General features: G+C 54.2%; 1 protein-coding gene across 6 annotated transcripts; it reads left to right on the top strand.

The window, feature by feature from the left end:
* Positions 1-1808: 1808 nt before the first annotated feature.
* Positions 1809-20190, top strand: LOC101031087 (WAS protein family homolog 2). Of its 6 annotated transcripts, none has more exons than XM_039461583.2 (11): positions 1809-1885; positions 7280-7433; positions 15703-15814; positions 16014-16160; positions 16337-16473; positions 16716-16851; positions 17459-17660; positions 17749-17904; positions 18617-18775; positions 19531-19599; positions 19740-20190. In XM_039461583.2, exons 2-11 carry the CDS (start codon positions 7285-7287, stop codon positions 19871-19873), a joined length of 1401 nt encoding a protein of 466 aa, XP_039317517.1. In that variant the 5' UTR covers positions 1809-1885; positions 7280-7284; the 3' UTR covers positions 19874-20190. The 6 variants fall into 6 exon arrangements, with proteins under 6 accessions (XP_039317517.1, XP_039317519.1, XP_039317514.1 ...); XM_039461585.2 differs by lacking the exon at positions 1809-1885 and adding an exon at positions 1946-2000; XM_039461580.2 differs by lacking the exon at positions 1809-1885 and adding an exon at positions 2418-2515.
* The last annotated feature ends 4709 nt before the right edge of the window (positions 20191-24899 follow it).

The raw sequence follows: 24899 nt of genomic DNA, 5'->3' as shown, positions 1-24899 counted from the left end.
GTCTAACTAATTTTGTATTTTTAGTAGAGACGGGGTTTCTCCATGTTGGTCAGGCTGGTCTCGAACTCCTGACTTCAGGTGATTCTCCCACCTCTGCCTCCTAGAATGCTGGGATTACAGGCGTGAGCGACTGCACCTGGCCTTATTTTTGTAGAGATGGAATCTCATAATATTGCCCAGGCTAGTCTCAAACTCCTGAGCTCGAGCAATCCTTTCGTCTCAGCCTACCAAGGTGCTGGGATTACAGGCATGCACCACCACACCTAGCCAGATTATAAAATACTTTGATATCCTTTTTCCGCAGCCTTCAAAAGGAGGCAAGGCAAGCACAATTCAACCCCATTACAAATGGGGTGACTGAAGCCCCATTCATGGCTTGCCCAGGGTCACATCAGTTTGGCCATTTTAAAATGAGCAATCAATGGCATTTAGTATATTTGCAATTGTGCAAACTAGTGTTTCACAATGACACTACTAGAGACTAGTGTCTCTACATAGTTCCAAAACATTTTCATCATTAATCTATGGACACAGGCATCATTTTAAGCACTTCAAATATGTTAACTCATTGAATCTCATTGAATTAGAGCCCCAAGCCTGTGTGCTTCCCTCTGTGCCAGGCTGCTTCACCCAGGCAGGGCTGCACATTGTGCATGGGACATTTCTCCTTTCTTGTGTCCTGAGTACCTTAAGCTACTCAGATATTGCTCGGGGCGGCGGGGTGGGGGTGGGGGCGGTAGGAGAGGTGAGGGGAAAATGTTTTCAGGTTGTATTAATCAAAACAAAATACCACACAATGGGTGACTTTAAAATCATACATTTATTCTTCACAGTTCTGGAGGCTTGGGAATCCAAGTTCAAGGTAGTAGCTGGACTGGTTCCTGGTGAGGGCTCTCTTCCTGGTTTGCAGACAGCCACATTCTCTTTGCATCCTCACTTGGTAACTTGGTAAGAAAAGAAAGACGGGGATTGGGGGGGCGCAGAGAATGTTCTCTCTCTCTTTTTTTTAACCAGACCCAAAATGAGGGCCTCACCCCACAACCCCATCTAACCGTAATTACCTACCAAAAGCCCATTTCCACCTACCATCACATTAGGGGTTAGGGCTCCAACATAAGAATTTGGGGAGGGCTTATACATTCTGTCTACAACATGGGTGAACCCATCTCTTCCTTACTGCTGGTGGGGAGCCGCACGCTGCAGCCAGTGAGAAGTTGCATGTTCTTGTTACCACTCGACCCAGCTCCCCCAGATGAGGGGGCAGGGAAGGAGGACAAAACTGGGAGAGTGAGCGAGCATTAGGAAGAGAGTAGGGTGGCCAGAGGTAGCAAATAAAATAGAAAATGCTTAATTTTGAATTTCAGATAAACAACCAATAATATTTTTTAGCAGAAGTATGTCCCAAACTAAGCTTGGGACATATTTGTGCTAAGAAATTATTCGTTCTTTATCTGAAATTCAAAGTAACTGGGCATCCCGTATTTGAATCTGGCAACCCTAAAAGGCAAGGGCCAAAAATGCTGGGGCAAGCCAGCAGATTCCAGGAGGGACTACTGCTGGACTTCTGGACTGATGCTCTTTTTATATATTTAACTTTTAACAAAAGCCTATTTTCTTTCTTTGAACCAGCTTTTCACTAGCTCTTAAAAAATTGTGGTAAAACATACATAACCTAAAACTCACCATCTAAGCCATTTTTAAGCATACAGTTCAGTGGTATTAAGTAGGTTGACATGGTTGTGCCGCCATCGCCACCATTCACTTCCACCACTCTTTCACCATGCCAGCCTGAAACTCTGCCCGTTGAACACAAGCTGCCCAGCTCCGCCATCCCTGGCGGCCGCGGCTTCTGTCTCCGTGAATTTGATCGTTCTAGGCACCTCACGTAGGTGGACCCATCCGATATCTGTACTTTTACCTCTGGCTTCTCTATTTAATTCTTAAAGGGGGACGGGAACTAAGTGGACCACAAGGGAGCTGCTCACAGAGGCGAGGACAAGGTCAGGTGTGCTGGGGGACGCACGAAACCGGTCGGGGCGTTGGGCCCTGGGCCTGGGCTGGGGGTCCTGTCCCGGGCGAGGGCTGCCCGGAGGAGCGAGGCTGGCGGATAGTCCGGCGTGAGCCTGAGGGGAGGGCAGCGAGGGGACAGAGGACGGAGCCCTGGGAAGAGGGTCTGCAGAGCAGAAGGCACGGGTGGGGGCTGCCTGGCGTGGGGAAAACAAGAGATCGGAGCCGTGTGCACGTCGGGAGCTCGGAGTGCGCGTGAGTCCCGCGCCGAGGCTCGCGACTTTGCCGGCCAGGCCAGCGCTCTGGGTCGACCGGGTACCGGAGCCACGCACAGGGACAGCCAGTGAAGGGGGGATGGCGCCGCGGAGGGTGACGGCGGCGCTAGGACCCGGGGGCGTGGGCGGGCGGCGGGCGGAGGCGCGGGCAGGCCGAGACCGGAGGCTCTAGGACCCGGCGGCTCGGACGGAGCGGAAGCGGTGGCAGGAGCTTCCGGGATTGCGGTGCGCAGGTGAGGAGGCGTCTGGGGCGGCGGGAAGTGGGGGACCCGGAGGGGCCGGAGAGAGGTGGGTGGGAGGGCCCGGGACCCGCCGAGCCTGTGTCCCACGGCCGCTTCCTGGCTGCCGCCTACACTCCGCATTCCGTAGCTGGGTACCGACCGCCTGGGAGGCGTCTTGGGCCCTTCCGGGAACTTCCTCCCTGGAGCCGGCCCCTGCGCCCCGGCCTTGCCTGGCCCTAGCGGAGAGGCCAAGGCCCGCGGGGTGCAGGGACCCGGGCTTTGCGGGGTCCCGGTTCCGCCTCCCCACTCCCGCGCCTTCCCTCCCGGGCCGGGTTCTGGGAAGCCTTGCGGGGCTCTTTCGCAGCTCCTGCCCGCCCGGAGCGCCTGGGCCCTAGTAGGGGATCCCACTTTTCTGACACTGCTTTGGGTTCCCGGGGCGTACAGCGAGGCCTGTAACTCGGGTAGAGACCCTGGAGTGGGGTGTGAGAGAACGGTCTGCAGGGAGGGCTCCGAGAGAGCCGTGCGGTGAGTGCATTTTCCTGGGAGTGCGCAGTCTACGCCACATTCTCTAAAGCGGTGCTGTCCACTAGAAATACTGTGCGATACACATGTGCAACTTTTGTCACTTAAAAAGAATCAGAAAAAACTTGATGAACGTGACATAGATGGAAGAAAAACACGATTATTAAATAATATTTATGCGTTTGTGGAATCGATTGAAGAGTAACAAAATAGACAGGAAATGTCACAGACCTAGAATGAATTGGTTACCCACTGTGGAACTGAGGAGCTAGGGTGTCTCATTATAAAACTCTCTTAGACAAGACGATTTTTGATAAATTTTTCAACGTTTCCCCCCAACAAAATCCCTTCTTCTCAGGTATTTTTTGTCTGTCCACTAAATAAGAGGTGATGTCACCTTTTCTGATGAGCACCACAGGCTTTTCAAAAGGTGATTGCCAATTAACCCTTTTGTGCCTGGGCTTTCTCATTTGTAAAAATAGCACTTCTACTTCTAAAGTGTGTGGTGAAGACAAAACAATTGGGGTGATGTATACTAAAGTAACAAAAGTGCTTACCACACAGGAGGGGCTGATTAGTGTTAGATTCCCTTGTTCTTCACTCAGTATCAAAAACAGATCTAATTTAGCTTTACATAAAGGCAAAGTATCAAGATTAGGTGACTTGATACTTTGAAAACAAAACATGTCAATAAATAACGAAAAGCTTGGAATTCAGACAAATCCAATCTGGGCTTGATCTCAAGCTAGTGTTTTGATGTTGAAAAAAAATGTGATTTGGTCTTTCTAACCCCATTTCCTTAACTAAAATTGGGGATGATGGTAATTCACTGATATTAAGAGTTAAATGAGATTCTTGAGGAATCACGGCCGTTCTGACATATGCAGGTATTATTAGCAGCTATATCGTAGCATAAGAAAATGCCATCTGCTGAAAGAGGGACAATAAGGTTATCTTCATGATCATGTAAAAGCTACCAGATATAGGAAGAAGGGACCATAAAATGATAATGTTAGATGATTAATTTTGATGCTTAGGTCGGAGTTCATTCTAGGATATCTCCTGCCCGAAAAGAACAGAGACTCATTTCTTTGGACTCACAGGACACTGAGTGAGAGGAAAGAAAAAGAAAAGAAATGTTTAAGTCACATATGTGATTTCTAAGAGTAAAAAACAGATGAAATTAGTAATACATTTTTAAATCCACTATATCCCAAATATGGTTATTTTAGCATATAATCAACATAAAATATTTTAATAAATATTTTAATAAGATATTTCACATTCTTTTTTCCTAGTGTTTGAAATTTGGTTCATATTTTACACTTACGGCACATCTCAATTCAGACGGTCCACATTTAAAGTGCCCAGTGGCTGCATGTGGCTGGTGGCTACCATACTGGACAGCACGGACCTAAGGATTTCATTCCTGGCACGGGTCTGAACTCCTAACCTTAATTTTGAGTGTTTTTTTTTTTTTTTAACAAACTGGCCTCTGTTTATCATTCTTCTAGTACTTCCCCAAGGACGATTGTACCCTCAGCACTCAAGACCACACTTGCTGTTCCCCTACACACTTTTGTTCAAGCTGTTTCTTTCACCCGGAATGCTGACTTTGCACCTTCTTTCCTGTACCTGGTAGAAAGGCAGACATTCTTTTTCTTTTCTTTTTTTTTTTTGAGATGGAGTTTCGCTCTTGTTGCCTAGGCTGGAGTGAAATGGCCTGATCTTGGCTCACTGCACCCTCTGCCTCCTGGGTTGAAGTGATTCTCCTGCCTCAGCTTCCTGAGTAGTTGGGATTACAGGTGTGTGCCATCACACCTGGCTAATTTTGTATTTTTAGTAGAGACGGGTTTCTCCATATTGGTCAGGCTCGTCTTAAACTCCTGAACTCGGGTGATCTGCCCAACTCAGCCTCCCAAAGTGCTGGAATTACAGGCGTGAGTCACCGCACTCGGCTGAGAGGCACACATTCTGCTAAGAGCTTTATCCTGACTCCCCTAACCCCAAAAGGGATTTGTCACTCCTTAGCCTTGTGCTCATGGCTGGATTAGAGTGAATTTAATTTGAGTTTAATTGTTTTTGAGACTATCTTCCTGTCTTACTCATCTTTGTTGTGATCATGGCCTGTACCTAATAAATAATAGTAGATGTTTGCAGACAGAAAGTAAACCACTTATCAGGTGTATTCAGTCCCTTTCTTTCTTTTTATTTTATTTTTTTTTTGAGACGGAGTCTTGCCCTGTTGCCAGGCTGGAGTGCCATGACACGATCTTGGCTCACTGCAACCTCTGCCTCCCAGGTTCAAGCAATTCTCCTGCCTCAGCCTCCCAAGTAGCTGGGACTACAGACGTGCACCCCCATGCCCAGTTAATTTTTGTATTTTTAGTAGAGATGGGGTTTCACCATGTTGGCCAGGCTGGTCTTGAACTCCTGACATCAGGTGATCTATCCACCTAGGCCTCCCAAAGTGCTGGGATTACAGGCATGAGCCACGATGCCCAGCCTTCAGTCCCATTCTTTAACGGGCTTGCTGCTTCCTTTTTGAGGAGAATTGTGTATGTAGTCTTACGTGTGTGTGAGCAAACAGCATACACACAAACAAGGAATTCATCTTAGGATGCGCACAGGAAACATCTTGCACCTTCACCCTCTTTGTGATCTTACACATGGGAGAACTGAGGCACAGAAATAAGTTAGGATGGCCAGCAAACTTGCGTCAGTATAAATACAAAGAAGGGGAGGGAGGAACATTCTTGCAAGGGCTGTGATGGTCTCAGAGGGTTAGGCTTCTCAGATGGCTGGGCATCAGCTGGCCATGCTTTAGTTATATGATTGGAGGAAAAAGAAGTGGGAGGTGAGGAGTAACTCCTGGGCCCTGATGAGTATTCAAGCCAAGTAGAGATCTGGGAAGCCTGTACACAAAGGAGGAGCTCACTGCTGGAGAAAAAGCTGAAGAGCAGGATGGTCGCCTCAGATCATGAACAGTGCTGGCCTGAGGAGGGTAGAAGGAAGGGCTGGGGAAGCCAGCAGGGGAGCAAAGGAGTAAGCTTCAGCTGGGTGAAGATGTTCGTGCGGTGCATTATGTAAAATATACAAATTATTATTGGGAATAACCACATCTCAGCAGTGCTGGTTCTCAGTCTGGAGAATGGAAAATAGAAAGGATCAGATTCAGAGGAGGCAGCTTACCCAGTGTCACAGCATTTTAAACTCAGATGAAACCTAGGCCCTTCGTGCCACACTCACCAGCCCCACCCACTTGTGTTGCAACCAAGGCCCCACTGTAGTGCTTAGGAGAGCAGGTCTCGGGCATAGTGCCAGGGCTGATTAATGTCTTCCTTACCGTTTTCCAGTGAGGGGCTGTGATTCGGCCTATTTATAGGGGCCTGGTCCCTTAATATTCTGCCTGGTGCATCTCTTGCCAATCAAATCAGTGCCGTCTGCAGTGTGATTGCTGCTTTAGTGGCACCAGGGAGAAGAGTTAATTAAACCCAATATAAATAGACTCTGCCCTCACTTTGCAATTCCAGGAGTGTTTTTCCTTCCTGTCCTCCACCCCCACATGCACCTCCTTCCTCTAAGGCCCCCTAAGCTCTTATCTAGGTGAGCAGGGCTGGACACCCCTATACCTAGAGTCACTAGCCACTGCCCAGTCTGTTTCAGGAGCAGTCCTCAAATTCTCAGGAGTTAAAGTGAGAAGAACCCATGTGTGCACATTTTTTGTGCTTTTCCAGAACTGGGTACCATTTGGCAGTTGATCAGGCATCTCCCCAACTGCCCCATTTCCATCCCTTGGTTTTCAGCCTCTTTTTTTCTCTACAACTAAGATTTCTTTCTTATTTATCCAAGGTGGGGAGCTGAACTGAGACAGTGTATGGAAAGGGTGCCTGGCAGCTACCAAGCACCTTGTAAGGGGTCAGAAATGTTGCACCTTCTCTGAACTCCGTTGGCCCTACCAATTCCCCAGTCCCTGGTCCTGCCCTCCCCCTCCCTCATTCACTCAACAGGCGTCAGCAGACTCCCATCGGTGTGCTCCTGGCCTCCCACCAAATGCTGTGTCCCCTTCTCCCCGTTTGTGCAGGCTGAAGCTGTGTGCATGGTTGGGATGAGGGCTGTGTTGCCTCTCCTTCCTTTCTGAGGAGAATTGTGTGTGTGCTCTCGTCACTCCTTAGCCTTGTACTCATGGCTGGATTAGAGTGAGTGGGTGCAGGTGGGCATGGGCAGCTCTGATGCTCTGGATCCCACCCACAGGCACCATGACTCCTGTGAAGACTCAGCACTCCCTGGCAGGTCAGACGTATGCCGTACCCCTCATCCAGCCAGACCTGCGGCGAGAGGAGGCCGTCCAGCAGATGGCGGACACCCTGCAGTACCTGCAGAAGGTCTCTGGAGACATCTTCAGCAGGTGGGTGCTGCCACCCACCTCCTCCTGATCAGAGGACCATCCCTATCCTGGGCAGTCCCAGCAACATACCCTCTGGGAGCAGCCCCCTAGGGGAGATCCTGGTACTGGGGGACCCATCTGGCTTCCTTGTGTGGGAGGGGCTGAGGTAAGAGCCCAGCTTGGAAGGTTTTGCTCCTGAGAGTCTGAGAGCTCACTCCCCTCCACCCCACTTAGCCTCCTGATTTCCTGTGGTGGCTCTGCTCTCCTGACTCATTTTCTTCCTCCCATCTGGGGGGCATATTCCTTCACTTTTTCCTGCATCCAGCAAATACTTACCCAATAGTGTTTGTGTGCAAGGCATTGTAAGAATCTCTGTAGATCCAGCCATGGATAAGGCAGCATCCCTCTCCAGCTGGAGCGCACATGCTGGCAGGAGAGAAGGACCTAATAACCAATGCATGATTCGTTCTTCAGTAACAGTTGTGACAAGGCCTGTTGATAATATTTGGTAATCACTGTGATTTATATAGCATTAACCGTGCACCACCGTTGATTTGAGTGCATTAACTCATTTAGCCCTCGCCACACTTCATGAGCAGGCACTGCTGTCATCTCCATTTTATAGATGAGGAAACTGAGGCACAGAAAGGCTGAGAGACCTGGCCAAGTGACAGAGCCAGGGTTCAAAGCCACAGATCATGGCCCCAGGTTCTGTGGGTTATTACCGCCTCTGTGGAGGGGAGATGGGGTGCTGCGAGGCTCGTCCTGGCTTGGTCTCGGGTCAGGGGAAGGGGGATGTGAGGAAATGACATTTGTGGTAAAGTCTGAGGGTTGAGTTGGGTAGGTCAGGAAGAAAATTCCAGAAAGAAGGAAGCACATGAACTGTAGCCCAGAGGCAGAGGACCTAAAAGAAAGCCAGCATGGCTGGAGCCCAGAGCGGCCATTGAGCGAGCCGAGTTGGAGGGCTGAGGCTTCCTGTGTCAGCAGCGCTGACCTCGCACAGTCCTTGGGCTCTGGTGACTTTTCACTCAGTGTTTATCTAATATGAGTGAGTGAGTGATGTTTGCTGTTTCCTGGCAAAGGTCCCAGCGGTTGTTGGATGCACAGGTCCTGTCTTTGGCCATGAACAGCCTGAAATGAGGCTTGGTCTTCTTCCCGGGATCCCACACAGTGCCTCACATGGTGGACCCCAGTGGGAAGCATGTGACTGCCTGACTCAGGTCCCGCACATGGTCCAAGTCACCCCTGCCCTGCCCTTCCCTGGTTGTTGCCAGACCTGGAGCGCCTGATCCTTCACTGTGCAGCCTCCTCTTCTGTCGCCAACTGGAAGCTTACCTCTTCCTGAATGACCTCCCCCACTGACTCACCGGCTTGCCCCAAGCTTGTCAAGAATGTCCCTGTAACCAAGGGGTCACGCACTGCAGTGGCTGAGGGGTCACCTTGGAGCTGATGCCTTGGCTCAGATCTGGCTTTCCTGCTTGCTTCCTCTGTAACCCTGGACAACTCAACCCCTCTGTCTGTGAACTTGTGGTAATAATGGTAGCTTCCTGGTAGAATTATTTTAAAGACTAAATGAATGAAAACATGCAAAGGAATGGAACAGTGCCTGGCACCTAAGAAGATTTGAGGAAATACTAGCTCTTCCCTGTTGATAATCTTGACCTGTCCACTGGACTCAGTTGCCATTCATGAACCTGTCATCAGTAGTTACAGAAATTGTTGGATGCACCTTTTGTGCTTATCATTGTGATAAATGTGCCCAAGGGACACCTAGGCAAGAGGATGCAGGTCTTAAAGAGCCATCAGCTCCAGATTATGGCTACTTCATGTTCAGTGCTTATAATGGAGGCCAAAACCATTCCCTCAGAAACTCTGTTTCCTCACCAAGATGGGATTGCATGGTTGCCCTTCTCTGAGGGCAGCCTTGGATTTTTGGTGTCTTTCCTTTCCCGTCCTGGTACTTGGCACCTTGCAGACAGTTGCATGTCCCCTGCCCAGGGATGGGATGAGGAGAGGGCAGGAAGGCATCTTCTGGGGAGTGGAGTGCTGCATTCATTGAGTGTGGGACCCTCAAGTTGCTGGCACAGCCCAGGGAGGGGAAGATGCTTCTCAGGAGCACTGGGCCTGAGTCCCGGCTCTCTCACGCCACATTCCAGGTCACTGCGTCGATCTCTCCACCATGTGCTCCACATCATGCTGGATCTTTAAGAGACATCAATTATGTGGCAGACACTGTGTCCTCAAAGAGCTTAGAGGCTGGAATGGGAACATGTAGGGTGAGATTAATTGTTAATTGTGTAGCATGGACCATGTGGGCTTCTCAAGGTCTAGAAGGGAGAGAAATCAGTAAGAATTGGTGGCACACCTGTCAGAACTCCCCAAAGCAAGCTAAGCAAAAAGTAACCAGTAGGGTAGCCCTTGGAGTTAGAGCTAAAATGACGTCATCAGGGCCTGGCTTTGCTTTCCTTCCTTGTCATTTTGCTTCTTTGGGTCTGGCTGCATTCTCAGACAGGCCATGCTCTCGTGGTGGCAAGGCGACATGGCAGGGTCAGTTTCAGCAGGAAAAAATGCTCTCCTGTGTCCCCCACTTCCTCTAGAGGCCACACTCACCTGGATTGGTCCTTGTGTCTGTCCCAGAATCCATTGCTGGGGCCAGGGGACTATGACATGCCACTTGGCTTAGACCAAGGAGCTCTTCAAACCACCCACTTGAAGCTCAGGGTGTAAGCCTGCAGGAGAGGTAGATTCCCCAGAGGAAACGGGGCCATTGCTTGAGTAAAGGGGAAATAGGTGCTGGAGAGGAAAGCCGCGTGCCTCCTCCACACAGGGCAGGCTCCTGGAGGAGAAAGGCAGGGTAGAGAGGTAGGCGTGCAGGTTGCCCTAATGGGGTCTAGAAATGGGGGCCACAGGCTTGGAGAGAAGCCTCAGTGTGGCTTGGAACGTGGTATATGATGGTCTGCTGGGAAGGCCGGCCTGCACAGGGGCTGGAGGGGAGCACAGGCAGTGCTGCCTCTCCCTTGCACTCAGCTCACAGGGCATGAGAGGCTGATTTCCCATGAGCCTGTGGGCCAGGCCTCTGGATGGTGCTGAGGAATTTTGCCTTGGTTCCTCCGTGTCCCCACGGGGCCATGGGAGGCTCCCTGGCAGTGTGTGGGACAAAGTAATGAGTGAAAAGTTGGGATGAATGAGTTAAGGTCCACGGAGTACTCAGGAGAGGACTTATGTTGATTCAGGAGTGTTAGGGAGCAGTGACTGGGTTTCAAGCAGGGCAGGGGTGGGACAGAAGAGTTGGGGAAGGTTCATCAGGCACCCGTCACGGAAGGGGCATGAAGAGAGAGTGGATGCCAGGGACACCCAGAAGCTGTTGCTGTAGTCAGGATGTGGCAGGGATGAGGCTGCAGACAGGGGACCTGCTACTGAGGAGGGCCAGGTGAGACATTCAGAGGAAATGGACGACATGAAATGGTGACAGATAGGGAACGATGATGAAGGAAAGGGAGGAGTCATGATGAGTGGGAATGGAGTGGGGAGCACTGACACCTCCCCTCCTCCACCTGCCCTTTTTCTGTGGCACTGGACAAGCATGTGGACTTTTCATTTTTCATGAGCTTTTTTGGTGGGGATGTGACCAACTTTGAATCTCTCCCCTTAGACATGCTCCTCCTGCTTAGAACCCTCCTGCACAGAAGAAACAGGTGGGTAGAAGAGAGACTCTCTCTCCCTCCCACCCCATCTCAGGCCCCAGCACAGCCCAGTCCCTGGCCTCACTGGTGCGTGTGCCTAGTGGCGCAGGCAGGTGACTGCCTGGCAAATTAGCATTACAGGCTGTGCTCTCTCCTGCTCTGCCGCAGCCGGGAGTGTGCAGACTGGAGGGAATGACAAGCACCTCCCAGGCTCTCTTTAGCTGTGCCCCTTCCTGCCCCCTCTTTCTGCCCCTCCATCTGTCCCCTCTTCACCTGGGAGAAGCCAGGCCCCCAAAATATCGGGCCAGATATGTCACCTGCTTCCCATGACATAGATGACAAGGCAGGAGGGAGTCGGGATGGCACGAGGAAGAGGAAGGAACAGACTGTGTGTGGAAGTTTGGATGCTGTCATTTGCCATTGCCGATCAGCCCCTGCCCCACCTCTTCACCCAAGAGGCCGTGCCACTGCCCAGCACCTTTCCCTTGGGAAGCGTGATTTTCTCTGCAAAGCTCTGGGTCCTTTCCTCCATGTCTGTCTTTTTCCTTCTCCCCACCTCGTCTTCTCCCCTTCCGCTTTTCCCCGTTCCCCTCGTCCTCACTTCCTCCATCCTTCTCCCCTGTTCTCTCTACTGATTGGCACCTGGTGGCCCCCAAGGTTACACATTGCACTAGATCACTGCATAATTAGCAAGTCGTTCTTAATTATCCCAGAGTGGAGAAGATAAAGGTAAAGGCAAGAGCACAGGTTCAGGATCTGCTTCCCTGGGGTCATGACAGGCAGGGGAGGAGAAGCAGTGAATTGGGAGCTGGAGTGGTAGAGGGTGCTCCCTGCTTCCTCCTCCCCACAGCCTCTAGGGACTGGTGTGCTGATGGTGATGGGCCATCATCAGCTCTTTGTCACCTTCACAGGGATCACATGATGTAGAAGGGACCATTCCTATTTTTCAGTGGAAGTAGCTGAGGCAAAGACCAGTGAGTGGCCTCCCCAGGGTCGCGCTGCTGCTAAACAGACGTGAAACCCAGGCCCGTGGGGTGCTGTGGTTATTGATGCTTATCTCTTACCCGAGAGGCCTGAGTCTCTTTGGGAGTGGATCTATGTTGTCTGATTCGTCTTTGGCTCCCACGGCCCCAGCACTGTGCTGTCAAATGGAATGCACTCAAGATACTGAACAGTAAGGGGTGGAGTTGGGAGACGGGAATCAAGGGATGCTTGGAGATGGACCTCTCCAGGGGAGGTAGAGGAAGATGGACCCTTAGTGAGACCACGCGCAGAGCAGGCTGGGTGAGCCAGTTCTGTCCTTGATGCCCACAGAGCAGCTTCCTCTCTCTTGCTGGGTGAGTGTGCCAGAGGATATGGCTTCAGCACTGAGCTTGTAAACTGACCTACCTTGAAGTAGCCACCAAGCCAAGGGTGTCTACACCAGGAATGGCAAATAAATGGCTCTCATGGCACCATTCCCCCACCCTAATGGTTGGCATTGTTCATCAATGCCCTGGCCCCAGTGAGGCCTACAGGCCTTCCCAACACAGCCTCCCAGACCATCCTGTCAGTCCACAGAGATAGCAGACATGCTGCAACCTTTCTGACCCTGAATCTGCACTTGTCCTCGGCACCGTGGCCTGTGACCATGAGATAATAGACAGTCCGGAAGCTCTGTCAGCAAGCATGCCGTTCCTTAGTCTCATAGGCTTCTGGTTAAGGAAAGAGCCCCAGGATCATGTCTTCTGCCTCCACCTCAGGGAGGATTCACCCTTGGAGCACCCTGCATGGTGCTTGTGAGCTGGAGCCTAATTGCTCTTCAAAGTGATGCAGTTTATTAGAAAGTTGTTGCCATTTTTTTTAAAAACAGCACAGAGCTCTGTTTCCTTGCAACTCTGCCCACTATTCCTGATAGAAGTTTACTCACTTCACCCGACAGCCCTTTTGATATTTTTGATACTTGAAAGGAATGATCATATTCTCGAAGTCATCTGATCTTTGGCCAGAACATCCTTCAGTTATCTTCATATGTCGGCAGTTTCTCACTCATCATCATCCTCATCACCTTCCTTGAAATGTTCGCTCATTTGTCACTTTCTGTTCAGCCAGCGGCTGTTACGCATCAGGCCCCGTCCCAGGTGCTAGCGACGTAGCAGTGAATGAGACAGAGGGCAGTCCGTACGGGAGGTCAGAGTCCTCTGTCTGTAGATCCAGTTTAAAGGGATGTGACTGTGGCTGAGACTGTGCCTGGCATAGACTCGTTCACGAGTCCAGGGCCCTGTTTTCTGTGGTGCCTCCAAGAGACTGCATGGTACCTGCTGAGTGGAAGAAGGATGAAGGGCAAACACTGAGCCCTAAGAGCTCACTGCCTTTTTATGCTGATTAACATGCTTTTAGCTTCTACTGAGCTTATAGTTAACAGAAGCTTCCAGGTCTTTCTTCACCTGAACTGTGTCTAAACCAAGTTCCCTCCACCTTCTATATTTGTGCATTTGATTTTTAAACCCTAAATGTTGAGCTTTACATTTGTTCCCTATAAATGTCATCCTGGTGATTGCAGTCCCCCCTCTGGCCTTTAAAAATTATCTGAGCCTTGATGCCATCGTGCAGATCGTTTTACCCCTCTGTGCTAGCCCCAGTTTTCTAACTAGGGTGTTGAATGAATTGGAAGCGCCCTGCCATATTTCTCCATGCAAGGCTGGAATCAGACCATTGTTCAACAGTGCCCTTTGGGGCTGTGGTTCATTTGGCTCTGATTTTTCCCATATGTTCTCTCCTCCAACCCCCATAGCTCCATCTTGTCCACAAGGTTTTGTTAGAAGCTGTCAAAATCCGTGCTGACTCAAGATGCACTGTGCGACAAGTTTTCCCCGGGCACAGCAGGCTAATAACCCTGTTACAAAGAGAAATGTTGTGCATTTTGAGCAATGCTGGCCCCTGGGACTCACCTCTGCCTTTTCTAAGGGCTTACAGACTCTCTGTTTAATAATCCATTCCAGAAACTTGCCAGGGCTCATTGTTGAGCTTGGAGTTTGCAACTTTGAGTGATCAGCCATTCTCTCCTCTATGGCAGCACCAGGACGGAGCAACCTTTGTCCCTCCCCAGTCCCAGTTTCCTCCCACTACCCCTGTGGACCTTGAGTACAGAGCTTATGCAACTACTGAAGACTGTGTCAGCACCCAGGGACAGAATGAGGCTGCCGTGGGAACTGGAGTGAATTAAAACAGCTTGTGCTGGAGGACCCCTCACGGCAGATGATGGCCTCTCCCCAGCCAGAAAAGATGGAGCTGGGTGGTGGCCCTGCTTCCTCACTGGGAGGAGACGATGCTCTTCCTTTTTCTTTCCGAATGGTGGCTACCTTCATACTGGTCTGTCATGGAACACTTAAGCTGCTTGGGTGCCTGTTGGTACTCCCAGCCCTGCCATGCCTGAGCCCCTGGAGTAATCAGGGCAGACTCATTAGGAGATGGGGACCCCTGGATTGTGAAATTGGCTCTCTCGGGCCAAGGCCTTCTGAAGTTGGTGGGAGTGGCTTTGGCTTGGTGGGTCAATTCCAGGTCATTCGTTCCAACCTTTAGAGAAATCCCAGCATTCCCTAGCCCAGAGTCTGCAACCCTTTTGCCATCCCACGTCCTCCTCCTCCCTTTCCTCATGAACCCAGTTGTGCCTCTGCTGTCTCATCCCTGTGCCTTACACAGGCTCGCTCGTGCCAGGTGAATGCTGAGGCTTCTTTGAATGTGGAGTGTGGCCCTTGTGGGCAAGGGCTGGGTTCTTGGGGGTAGGGGAGCTACAGAGGTGACTGGCAGGAGGATGGTGTGTCACACGCGCATCAGAGTTAACTTGGCAGTGAGAACGGCCTTGCTGTGGCCCAACAACGTGGAAAAGCATAAGTGAGGTTATGTGCCTTAAAGCATCAGGCACCTGGGCCTTGCCCACCGGGAGCCAGCCACAGGGTTGTCTGCGGAAACGGCATTCCCTGAGATGCAAGTGCACGAGAATGCACTTGTCGCATCTGGGGAACAGCAGGGCAGCAGTGTCACTGGGCCCAGCCCGCACCAGGGGAGATGGAAACGGGTGAGGAGCTAGACCATGCAGAGCCAGTGGCCGCAGTCGGGACCCAGGGCTTGCTCAGTGAGCTGTTCACTATGTGCAGGGGCAGTTCTTCCTCTGCGTTTAGGCGACAACACTCAGTTCCAGCCTTGCCATTCTCAGCCTCCGGTCTCGATTCCCCCTCTGCAGAGGCCACTTTGTCTACTGCACGTGATCGTGAGGGGTTGTGAACTGCCTTGCCCCATCAGCAGCCATGTGTGCGTGTGTAAATACCATCCTCTGCGTGCCCTGGAGGCTGTCCTTCAGATAGCACGTGCAGGTGCCAGCATAGGACCAGGTGGCTGCCTGTCCCTACCGAGAGTGCAGGGAACTCAGTACTGTCAACTCCTCGATCCTGCAGGTCAGATTGTCCTTGTAGAGGCCTCCTGGATGGCACCAAGTTCGGCCCTGGCAAGCAGGTGATCCTGACTTAAGAGCCCTTGCCTGAGGGCTGGCCTAGCAGGTCTGCTGTTAGGAGCAGGAGGTGTGCAGGGGTAGGGAGCAGTCCCAGCTTCTGTGATCTTCTCCATGGCAGGATCTCCCAGCGGGTAGAGCAGAGCCGGAGGCAGGTGCAGGCCATCGGGGAGAAGGTCTCCTTGGCCCAGGCCAAGATTGAGAAGATCAAGGGCAGCAAGAAGGCCATCAAGGTAGCCCCCATACCCGTGTCCTGAGGCTACTGGGCTGTCCCTCCATTTCTCCGTGCCTCTGAGGCTGCCCAGTCTCTGCCCTGCTGCCCGTACGTTGGGCTTTTCTCCTGCCCAGGCTCCCAACCCCACCCTCTCCTGCCAAGCAAGCCTAGCCGTCTGAGCCTCTTGGGGCCCCTCAGACTTGTCCCTGTGTCCACAGGTGTTCTCCAGTGCCAAGTACCCTGCTCCAGAGCGCCTGCAGGAATATGGCTCCATCTTCACAGGTGCCCAGGACCCTGGCCTGCAGAGACGACCCCGCCACAGGATCCAGAGCAAGCACCGCACCCTGGACGAGCGGGCCCTGCAGGTCTGCTGGCCAGGCACATCACACGGCCTGTCACACACCTGGAGGCCTGGATGCTGGGGACGAGCCGGGGCTGCCATAGGGTTCTGTCCCGCAGAGGAGGCTGACTGGGAACGGGTGGGAGCCGATTTGGCCCAGCACTAAATACTCACTATCCCTTGGCCCCCCGGCCCTCCCAGGAGAAGCTGAAGTACTTTCCTGTGTGCGTGAGTGCCAAGGCGGAGCCCGAGGATGATGCAGAGGAGGGACTTGGGGGTCTTCCCAGCAACGTCAGCTCTGTCAGCTCCTTGCTGCTCTTCAACACCACCGAGAACTTGTATGGCCAGAAGGCAGGGCCGAGGGGTGTGGGCGGGAGGCCCGGCCTGGCTTAGTGGGAACCGAGGGCATCAGACACAGATACAACATCGAGGCTGGGAGCCAGGAGGTAATTGGGTGGCTTGGCTTGGGAGGCCTGAGACCCCACTGTGCACACTGTGCCCCTGATGGTGTGGGAGAGGTAGGAATGTGGGCTCAGGACAGCAGGTGTCAGCTTGCCTGACCCCCACGTCGCCCCTGTAGGTACAAGAAGTATGTCTTCCTGGACCCCCTGGCTGGTGCTGTAACAAAGACCCACGTGATGCTGGGGGTGGAGACGGAGGAGAAGCTGTTTGATGCCCCCTTGTCCATCAGCAAGAGAGAGCAGCTGGAGCAGCAGGTGGGAGGAACAGGGCTGGGGTGGGAGGAACAGGGCTGGGGTGGGAGGAACAAGGCTGGGGTGGGGACAGTTGTGGTGGCTGAGGTGGGAGGAACAGGGCTGGGGTGGGAGGAACAGGGCTGGGGTGGGGACAGGTGTGGTGGTTGAGGTGGGAGGAACAAGGCTGGGGTGGGAGGAACAGGGCTGGGGTGGGGACAATTGTGGTGGCTGGGGTGAGAGGAACAGGGCTGGGGTGGGGACAGTTGTGGTGGCTGAGGTGGGAGGAACAGGGCTGGGGTGGGAGGAACAGGGCTGGGGTGGGGACAGGTGTGGTGGCTGGGGTGGGAGGAACAGGGCTGGGGTGGGAGGAACAGGGCTGGGGTGGGGACAGTTGTGGCTGAGATGGGAGGAACAGGGCTTGGGTGGGGACAGGTGCAGTGGCTGCGGTGGGAGGAACAGGGCTGGCTGGGGTGGGGACAGGTGCAGTGGCTGGGGGCCCTGCCAGGGCCCCTCTCCAGGCAAGACTGTTGAGCCATTTATTCCACCCATTTGGGGGTGCACACAAGGCCTTGCAGGATGCCCCTGCAGGTCTCTGTCACCTCTCACATGTCCCTACCTAATTCTGAAGGTTCCAGAGAACTACTTCTATGTGCCAGACCTGGGCCAAGTACCTGAGATTGATGTGCCATCCTACCTGCCCGACCTGCCCGGCATTGCCAACGACCTCATGTACAGTGCCGACCTGGGCCCCGGCATTGCCCCCTCTGCCCCTGGCACCATTCCAGAACTGCCAACCTTCCACACTGAGGTAGCTGAGCCTCTCAAGCCAGGTGAGCTGAGTGCTGGGATGGGAGCTGGGCCAGGGACCTCCCTGCTCAGACACCTTCTTCCCTAGACACCCCACACTTTCTCTTTCAGACCTAGAAGATGGGGTGCTCACAGCACCCCCACCGCCCCCACCACCTCCCCCAGCTCCTGAGGTGCTGGCCAGTGCACCCCCACTCCCACCCTCAGCCGTGGCCCCCGTAGGCCCGGGCGCCAGGCAGGACGACGGCAGCGGCGCGCCTCCTTCAGGTGGGAGCAGCTCTCTGAGGACACCTGCTCGTTTCTGGTGTGCTTGGTGCACTCAGGTGGATTGTCTGTGGGTTTGTCAAGTGGTCAGAAATCCTGGATTGTTTTTAATAGTTCCCATTTCAAATGTCTTGTTCTACTTGGTTCACAAAATAGTGGTTTTCAAACTGTAGAGCTCTGGAATGCTCACCTCCTGGGCAGAGGGGGGCTGGACAAGTGAGGCTCTGGGTTCCCCATTCCGAGTTAAACCAATGGAAAGAAGAGGCCTCGTAACAAACTATGGAAAGAAGGTCTAATAACAAACTACAGCAACAAATGATTCGGTGTCCCTGAAATGACATCAGTTCAGCTTTACCGTTATATCTCCCATCTGTCTCTAGGATCCAGAAGTGGCACAAAACCCCTCTGCTGGCTCGTGTGTGCAGCTGAGACTGTCAGTGCATGGCTAGCTTGGGGGTCCAGCTCTGCAGGGTGGGGGCTGGAGAGGGGCAGGGAGTGTCTGCACACACATCGCCTGCACTCAGGTGTTGCAGAAGTCAGTGCCCAGGTCCTGTGTGCCCAGGCCCCGCACAGTCTCCAAAGGCTCAGCATCCCCAGCACGGGCCGCCTCATTCGAGGGGAGGTGCCCTCCCTCCTAGCGGGCTTTTGGACATGATAAGCTTCCCCAGCCCTGCCTGAGCAGCCTTTCCTCCTTGTCCTGTTACCCACCTCCCAGCTCCAGTCCAGGGAGCTCCCAGGGAAGTGGTCGACCCCTCTGGCGGCCGGGCCACTCTGCTAGAGTCCATTCGCCAAGCTGGGGGCATCGGCAAGGCCAAGCTGCGCAGCGTGAAGGAGCGAAAGCTGGAGAAGAAGAAGCAGAAGGAGCAGGAGCAAGGTGAGCGGGCCCCGGAGCCTGCGGTTGGAGGGCCTCGGACAAAAGGCCTCTGCCTGTCGTCCGGCAGAGTCCACAGGGTGCTTTCTGCCCAGCCCCTGCTCCTGCCAGCCTGCCCCTGCTTCCCCTAGGGCACATGCTGGAAGCCCCGGGCCACCGCCCAAGGTCCTCAGCCCTCCTGCCTGGGCCATGGCTCCTTCCTGGTTTGGGAGCCTTAGTGGAGCTGTCCTCTCGATAAGCTCAACCAGCTCCAACTGTGACAAGGAGAATCTTCCCTGACTGCCGAGGCTGGTCCAAGGCAATGGTCAGCCACCACGGCCTCCTGAGATATTTTTAGAGATGGACCTGAGGCCTCCTGAGGCTACCGGTAGCGCCTGCTGTGAACACAGACGCTGGTGTGATGTGATGCCTGCGCATGCTGCAGCAGTGCCCTGGGCACTGTGGTTCTGAGCGTGCGCCCAGCGCTGCTTGTGCCTTGCTCAGTGACCCCAGGCAAGCTGCCTCCCCTCTCTGGGCCAGTTTCCCCACCTGTGCAGCGGTGCTGCCTACCCTGGCCCTGTCCCCGAGGGTGGCTGGGAGAGTGCTCCTCAAACGTAAGCGCTTTCTCATCAGTGTCCAGTGTCGGGTCAGGGATAGACCGAAGCTCTGAGCTAACTGGGAAACAGTGGCCTTGGAGGGCTGGGGAGTGTCGTGAGGGTGCGGGCAGGGAGCTGGGGTTTCATGTGACTGAACCCTTCACTCTGGCTTTCCCATTGCAGTGAGAGCCACGAGCCAAGGTGGGGACTTGATGTCCGATCTCTTCAACAAGCTGGTCATGAGGCGCAAGGGTAGGAGGCAGGGCCGCTGCCCGCCCTGGGCCGGCACATTGTAATTCTCTCCTGCCTTTGTCTTCCTATGTTTAAGTCTCTGGGGGCTGGGGGAACCAGCGTTTCCCACCCACCACCCTCACTCAGCCTTTTCCTTCCAGGCATCTCTGGGAAAGGACCCGGGGCTGGTGAGGGACCCGGAGGAGCCTTCGCCCGCGTGTCGGACTCCATCCCTCCTCTGCCACCACCACAGCAGCCCCAGGCAGAGGAGGATGAGGACGACTGGGAATCCTAGACTTGGGCCATTGCTCCAACCTGGACACAGCCAGGACAAGCTCCTCAGACCTGCTGCCCTAGGAGGGGGCGGTGATGGAACTGTCCCAGGACTGTGCGGGGACCACCTTCAGGGAGCAAGAGGCTGGCCTGAGGCCACAGGGCTGGGGCGGGGGCTTCTGTATGCTTGTGCTCCACCGGGGGACGGCTCCACCCAGCCTGTACCAGGGTGTTCTCCTCTTCCCTAAAGAGGCTTCCAGAAAAAACAGCACAAATCGAAGAAGAACTGAGCAGAAACCAAGAGTGCACTTTTAATAAAGGACCGCTAGCTGTGCAGGATGCAAACGTCTCGGGGTCAGTGACTCTCCTCCTGCCCCTGTTGGTCCCTAGGCAGTAGGAGCAGAAGATCTCAGCTGACCATGACCCATTTCCCTGGGGTCAGAGGAGGAGAGGTGCAGTCAGCAGGGGCAGCTGTTGCAGGGGGGAGGGGTAGTCTCCCACAGGAAAAAGCTTTCAGTGGCAGACACGGGGTCTCTAAAAATAGTCATGCTGAGAGCCGAGTAGCCTTTGGCATCATTGCTGGTGTCAGTGGTAGAAGGTGTCTTGGAGTTTGCTCAAGTGGTTGAGAGGGAGTGAGGTGCCATCGACTTGCAGGAAGTGGCACCAAGCCAGGGAGAGAGAAATCCGGGGAGGGCTGTGGGGCACGTTGGGCGGGCAGGGCTGCAGAAGGAGTGACTCAGGAAGAAGGTGAGGGAGGTGACAAGCCCCCAGGCGGCAGCCCTGTGGCCTTGGGGACCTTTTAAAATTGAGACTAGATGGTGAGTAGTCCAGGGCAGCTAACTTCATCTATTATAAAAAGGGCAGAAGCAGATGGGCCTGCTCCATCTCAGCTCTTAAGAAGGTGGTCAGGACAGAAATGCCACAGTAGAGGCTGCAGCCCCTACAGCCTCCTGCAGAGGCCCAGCGAGAAGCCTGGCCCTTGGCCACATGGGATGGACGACACTCGATTCCAGAGACGGGAGCTGCCCTGGGAAGACCTCAAGGGTGGCCGGGACCCAGGTTCCTTCAGGATTCACCTGTTTCCACCTGTGGGCACTAATGCCTGTGCCTGGGTCCTGGCAGCGCTCCGGCACACTCCTGGCTTTCACCTTTGTAGTAGGATCCCCGCAGACCAGGCCCACGACAAACACAGTCTCCAGCAGGCCGGGCAAAGGAAGGGCGCAGTGCCAGGCAGTGGTGCAGCTGCCCATCAGGAAGAGGCCGACTCCTCCCGGTGGAACTGGGCAGGGAGAAGGCAGTGAGAATGTGATCTTGGGGCGGTGGAGGCTCTCGGGAAAGGAAAAGGGAGGATTGAACTTCCACATGGCAGCAATGGCAGAACCAAAGGTCGCTGTGACCTCCATGAAGGCTCGGATCCAGGCTGGCAACTTGGCCAGGACGGGGCCGGGCGTATCACTGGTCCAGGAGCACTGTGCTGGCAGAATCCCTTTGGTGCCCGATGGCCCTGCCCTCATGGGACAGGAGGCTAGAGCTCTGAGTTACAGCTGCCTTCCTGACAGCACGTTTCCATGGCATCTCCCTCCCCTTCCTCAGCCTCAGGTGGGAGACAGGGCAGGCAACCCCCTTTCCTCTTCTCCCCTTCTCCAGCCCCCATCTGTCCAGCCAGCTGGAGGCAGCCAGGCTTGCTGTGGACTGGCTGATGGCCTTCTTGCAAAGCTGCTCCACCAGATCCTTCCCTGGGGACGCCTGGTCTGGGGCTCTGGGCTAGGGGTGAAGGGGATGACCCATGAGGACTGTTGCCTGCCTGGAGCTCTCCCTGGGAAAAGACCCTGCCAGGCCTTGGAGCCAGACCCGGAGGTTTTGTTGGCCAACGCAAGCAGCAGGGGTCCAGATGACATCACAGGGAAGATCAAGAGGGTGTGGAGGGGCATCTGAACCTCCGGAGGGGACAGGAGATGCTGGACCAGCAGGAAAGGCCCAGCTGTGTCAGTGCTAGGAATGATGCCACTCCCACCCCCCACCCACTCTCGTCCTATCCTCTGCAACACTGGGGACACTCACAAGGGTGTGATCCAAGTAGGCCATCATCTTCTGCAGCTCTGGAGACCTATGTTGGGGAAGCGCATACCTGCCATCGCCACACACCTGGGGGGAGACAGGAGCCTGGGATCGTCACCCACACATCACCAGCTGCTCCGTTCTGCCACTTCCTCATCTGTGCTCGCAGCTCTGCCCCTCCCAACTCTGCACCTACCACTCAGAGAGAGCTGGTTTAGCTGACAGATCCCGTCTAGGCCAATGGATTTGTGTCCTGCTACAGTGATGGCCGGCCTGATTTTCCACCTGTTCTCCCAGGGCCAAACCCAGAGCTGCTGAGCCCCTTCTCTCTAACTGGCTAGTCTGAGCAGTCACAGCCTGGCTCTGATGGCAGCAGACGGCAGGTAAGGGCCCAGCTGCTGGAAGGAGGGTCGGCCACATATCACAGCTCAGAAGATGAGCGCTACTTACCAGCCTAGGTTGTCAGAGAAGTTGATCCCTTCACTCATCTTTCCTCCAGCCACAGAGAGGAGCAGGGCCCCTATCACCCAGCCTCTCTCCTGGCCACAGCCTGGTAAGAGACACCCAGCCCAGAGGTGCTGAGCCAAAGCTTAGATGACACTCTTAACGTTGCCAGCTGCCTCCCCACCAAGGTCTCAGGCCCAAGCCTCAGAGTTACGCCAGCACCTGAATGCACCTGGAACACGAGAGTGGCACCTGCTCCACCTGGTGTGTGCTCTTGGGTTCCTGGAATATGTGGAGGCAGAGGGCGTCTTCAGAGATGGGTTCAGGGTGCTGGGTCTCAGATCTGCTGGTAGCTTTGTGTTTCCTGGCCAGGGGACAGGAGAGCCTTGCAACCTGGGGCTTTGGGGAAATCCTCTGTAGTCAGGAACTGGGAGCGGTGGGGATGAGGAGCTAGAAGCCTGTCCTGACTCGATGAGCACAAGAGCTCCCAGAGGACTCGGTGGCACTGTCCTTGTGAGTGAGAGCGCTGGCTGATGGGCCACTCACCTTCTTTCTAGCTGCCAGGTGGCCCAGCAGGCTGCCGTTCTCCCAGTGGGAGCGGACCTGGCGCAGGGACTCGTAGGATGGGAAGAAATAGACTAACCCTCCAGGAACCACACCACACAAGTTACAGAGGAGGCCACACACACCTTGTCTATCTAAGGAAGGAAGAGAGGGAGCCCCCACGGAGCAACCCCTCAGCCACCCACAAATGGCATCTTAACTTGAGGGTCAAAACTGAGGAGAGAGACCCAGGGCATCACTGCAGCCAGTGGGGAGGACTCGAAGGTGCCACCTCCCACCAAACACACCCAGGTGCTGCTGCTGACTGTGCCTTTCTGACACACGTCACAGCACTAGCGTCCTGGGGGGCCTTCCTATTGCCCTGGCACTGAGTCCTCCCTTCTTCACTCTGGGGTCCTGATGGGCACCACAATGACAGGCACTGCATGCCCCAGGCATGCCACAGGAGATGCCCCCCAGTCCCCACATCCCTGCCTATGGCAAGAGAGCCAAAGGGAATGAGCAGCTTTCTCATGCGTGGCATCCTCAGGGGATGCCTGGAGGTTTTAAGAAAATTTAGCAGCCTAAGGGTTCAGGGGTGGGGAAGCTCACACTTTCCTCCATAATCATCTAGATTGACGCTGCTTATCCTGTACGGCTCTGTAGTGGATGTCCTAGTGCAGATTCTCAAACACCTGAAAATACTCAGGGTGTGCCAGAGCGCCCCTGCCCTGGAAACCCCTTCCCTGCTCGAGCCCAGGCTTTGGCAGGGTGAGCTGGCTGGGACTGACCACCTAGGGCAGCTCTCTCTGCTGGAACGTGAATTCCAGAGGCTGATTGGAAATCCTTCTGCAGATGCAAGGGGCAGGATGCTGTCTGGAGGGATCACGTGATCGGTGAGACCCTGGGAAGAGCTGGAAGCTGAAGATGCAGGTGTTTTGCAAGGCACAGTTCAGGAAGGGCATTTCCCCATCTTCCAGCATAGGAGCAGCACTTGACGGTGCTCACCCACTGGCCATCACCGCTGTCATACTGGGCAGCGGGCAGCAGGGAGCAGAGCAGGAGAGCCTGGATGAACACACGAAGGGTGAGGCTCCCATCCCGGGGTCTCCTTCGCCCCCGTGCCTGGTCACAGTATGAGGTTACATGCAGACAAGGGGCCAGAACCTGAACACTGGCCCGTCCCACCCTGGGCGTGGCTCCTCTCCACAGGAAAACCCCACTACAGTGTTCAGCTTCCACCCCAGCACAGGCTAGCAGTTGCTGCCAGAAGGCAGACACCTGGAGACCAAGAGCGCAGCATCAGGACCCTGTGACCTCCCAAAGGGCCAGGGGAAAGGAAATGGGAAGTCTGGGCTAAGGTACAGCAAGTACATGTGAACAGAAAGAAGAGGTCAAAGAAAAGGCTGACGGCAAGTTAACAGAAACGTGGTGAACGACACGTGGTACAGGCAGCCTCGTTTAAACCACGCTCAGGAACAGCAAAGGAAATCCGGCAAATTCGCACAGTCATTCTCAACCCTGGCCGTGCAGCAAAATTGTCAGTGGAAATGTAAAGACATACACACGGCCAGGCCCCAGCCCCAGCCACTAATAAGAATCTCCAGCCCTTCACCTGTTAGACTAGCAAAAATCCAAAAGTAACCACTCTGCGGAGAAACAGGCATCCCTGGACATTGCTGGTGGGATACAGAACAGAACAATTCTTGTGGAGGGCAATCAGATGGCAGTCAACAAATTAAACATATTTACACGTTTAAACCCAGGAATCCCATAGGAGTCTACTGAGAAGATACAGGCCACAAATACCAAACAGCATACGCTCCGCGTGTTTCCCTGTAGTCGTGTGCCTGCCTATCCAGAGGGTACCGGCTGAATGAGCTCTGCTACATCTGCCTGTCGGAGAACACGCAGCCCACTAGGGGAGCAATGGCCTGGGCAGCTAAGATGCCTTCCATATCAATCAAGCTTGTCCAACCCATGGCCATGGGCTGCATGCAGCC

Source organism: Saimiri boliviensis, chromosome 7, assembly GCF_048565385.1.
Source record: "Saimiri boliviensis isolate mSaiBol1 chromosome 7, mSaiBol1.pri, whole genome shotgun sequence".
Lineage (NCBI taxonomy): Eukaryota > Metazoa > Chordata > Mammalia > Primates > Cebidae > Saimiri > Saimiri boliviensis.
This window is presented reverse-complemented; position numbering and strand designations above follow the sequence as displayed.

Coding starts and splice junctions, on each gene's coding strand:
- LOC101031087 (XM_039461583.2), top strand. CDS start 7,285: ATGACTCCTGTGAAGACTCAGCACTCCCTGGCAGGTCAGACGTATGCC. Junction 7,434..15,702: donor TCTGGAGACATCTTCAGCAG/GTGGGTGCTGCC, acceptor TCTCCATGGCAG/GATCTCCCAGCGGGTAGAGC. Junction 16,474..16,715: donor TTCAACACCACCGAGAACTT/GTATGGCCAGAA, acceptor TCGCCCCTGTAG/GTACAAGAAGTATGTCTTCC.